This window comes from Chiloscyllium plagiosum, unplaced genomic scaffold, assembly GCF_004010195.1.
Source record: "Chiloscyllium plagiosum isolate BGI_BamShark_2017 unplaced genomic scaffold, ASM401019v2 scaf_8461, whole genome shotgun sequence".
In the NCBI taxonomy this organism is placed as follows: domain Eukaryota; kingdom Metazoa; phylum Chordata; class Chondrichthyes; order Orectolobiformes; family Hemiscylliidae; genus Chiloscyllium; species Chiloscyllium plagiosum.
The window spans coordinates 1-1693 of record NW_025167396.1 but is presented as its reverse complement, the minus strand read 5'-3'; the positions used below and the strand labels follow the sequence as shown (position 1 = coordinate 1693).

Below are 1693 nucleotides of genomic sequence, written 5' to 3'. Positions count from 1 at the left end.
GGCTCGCTCTCTCTCTCACACACACACACACACACACAAAGACACACGATTTGAGCAGATTTGGCACAGCATGCTGACCCTTTGCCCGAGTTGACAGGAGCTGCCAAAGTCGACGATTTTGATGGCACTGCGCTTGGGGTTGCACAGGAGGATGTTCTCAGGCTTCAGGTCACAGTGGATGATACTGAGTTCAGGGGTGGCCAGGAACAGCAGGGCTGTACACATCTGCTGGGCAAACTTGCGAGTCAGGTTCAGGGACACCCCGCGGAAGTTGGTGTTTCTCAGCAGGTCGTACAGGTTGTAGGAGAGCAGCTCAAAGACCAAGCACAGATGGTTCCGGAACATGAAATGCCGCTTCAAGTGAACTGTGTTGGGAAGAGGGGGTGATGACAAACACAGAAAGGCAAGAGTTTGCATCCAACTGACTTAGTGCCATTGATCTCTCCCATCACACACTCAATCAGGGACCCTCACTGCTTCTGCACTCAGTCACAACCTATTACATCTCTCACTCATTCCTGTTTGCTATAATGCCTGAAATATTAACTCAGCTTCTCTTTCTGCATATGCTCCTCAATCTGCTGAGTATTCCCAACATTTTCTGTTGTATTTACATTAAACCGCGCTCCAATACTGAAAGGTAACAGCGTTCGAAAGTCACCTTCAGCTGGCAACAATCTTTCTGAATTTGGTCCTGATTCCTACTGGAGAGAGGACCCTAGGCACCCCCCCCCCATTGAACAGATTTCACTCCAGAACTGGAGCCTGGCTACTTTTCCTTGAACGATCTTTCCTTTGGGATGTGAATGTTCCTGACAAGGCCAACAGTTATTGCTCAATGCCATGTGATGGGGAGCCACCTTGTTGCCAGCCTATTTCAAAGAGGAGTTCAGAGTTAGCCCAGGAACGTTCCCAGCAAGTGGCTGTCCCCTGTCTGCTCCACAGCCCAGTTTACTGGCCCTTCTTACCAATGTAATACTTCATCTCAGTGTCATGTTTGTTCATGAGCTCCAGAAGGCGCAATTCAATCTGGGCCTGGTTCAGGAAGGCCTTCTTGTTCTTGATGATCTTGATGGCCACCCACTCCTGCTCATGATGATCGTAGGCCTTCACTACCTGTAGAAAGGAGGGACAGGGAGGCAAGCAGGCAGAGAACAGACAGCGAGAGATAGTGTGAGCGAGGGACAGCAAGGAAGAAAGATACAGAGAGAGCACACACACGAGAGAGAGCGCACGAGAGAGAGATATAGAGACAGATATGGACAGAGCACGAGAGAGATAGCATGAACGAAAGAGTGCAAGAGAAAGATATTGAGGGAGAACATGTGAGGAAGAGGGAGATAGACAGAGAGCGAGAGAATGAGTGATCAACAGGCCAGATGCCAGGAAGTCATTTACAAAAACAGACACCAAAGCAGTGAGTCCTGAGGGAATAATGCTCAGCATTAGGATTTTTAAGGTGGGGGGGTGAGGGGCTCCGCACTTGGACTGTTGAGGTGGGGATGAGGGTCTCTGCACTAGGTCAGCAAAATCAAGGACTCTGCTAGGAAGGTGATCAGGGCGTTGCTGGAGATTTGGAGGAGGGGTGGGAGGGGGGCGGCGGAGGGATGGTGGTGGTGGAAAGAGCACTTCCAGAAGTACACGGCAAGAGGAGAGTTCGGAGGCAGAGGAAATAACTGGCCCAGGTGGGAAG

General features: G+C 50.5%; 1 protein-coding gene across 1 annotated transcript; it reads right to left on the bottom strand.

Moving 5' to 3' along the window:
• Positions 1 to 15: 15 nt before the first annotated feature.
• Positions 16 to 1461, bottom strand: LOC122545226 (dual specificity tyrosine-phosphorylation-regulated kinase 1A-like). The gene is made up of 2 exons (XM_043684334.1): positions 969 to 1461; positions 16 to 365 (listed from the first exon to the last, which is right to left on the bottom strand). The coding sequence occupies exons 1-2, from the start codon at positions 1444 to 1446 to the stop codon at positions 16 to 18; spliced, it is 828 nt and encodes a 275-aa protein (XP_043540269.1). The 5' UTR covers positions 1447 to 1461.
• Positions 1462 to 1693: the final 232 nt, after the last annotated feature.

Excerpts from the sequence above, each read along its gene's own strand:
- LOC122545226 (XM_043684334.1), bottom strand. The coding sequence starts at position 1,446 with ATGCTGAGCATTATTCCCTCAGGACTCACTGCTTTGGTGTCTGTTTTT. Across the intron at positions 366-968 it reads TGAGATGAAGTATTACATTG|TTCACTTGAAGCGGCATTTC; the intron begins GTAAGAAGGGCC and ends TTCCCAACACAG.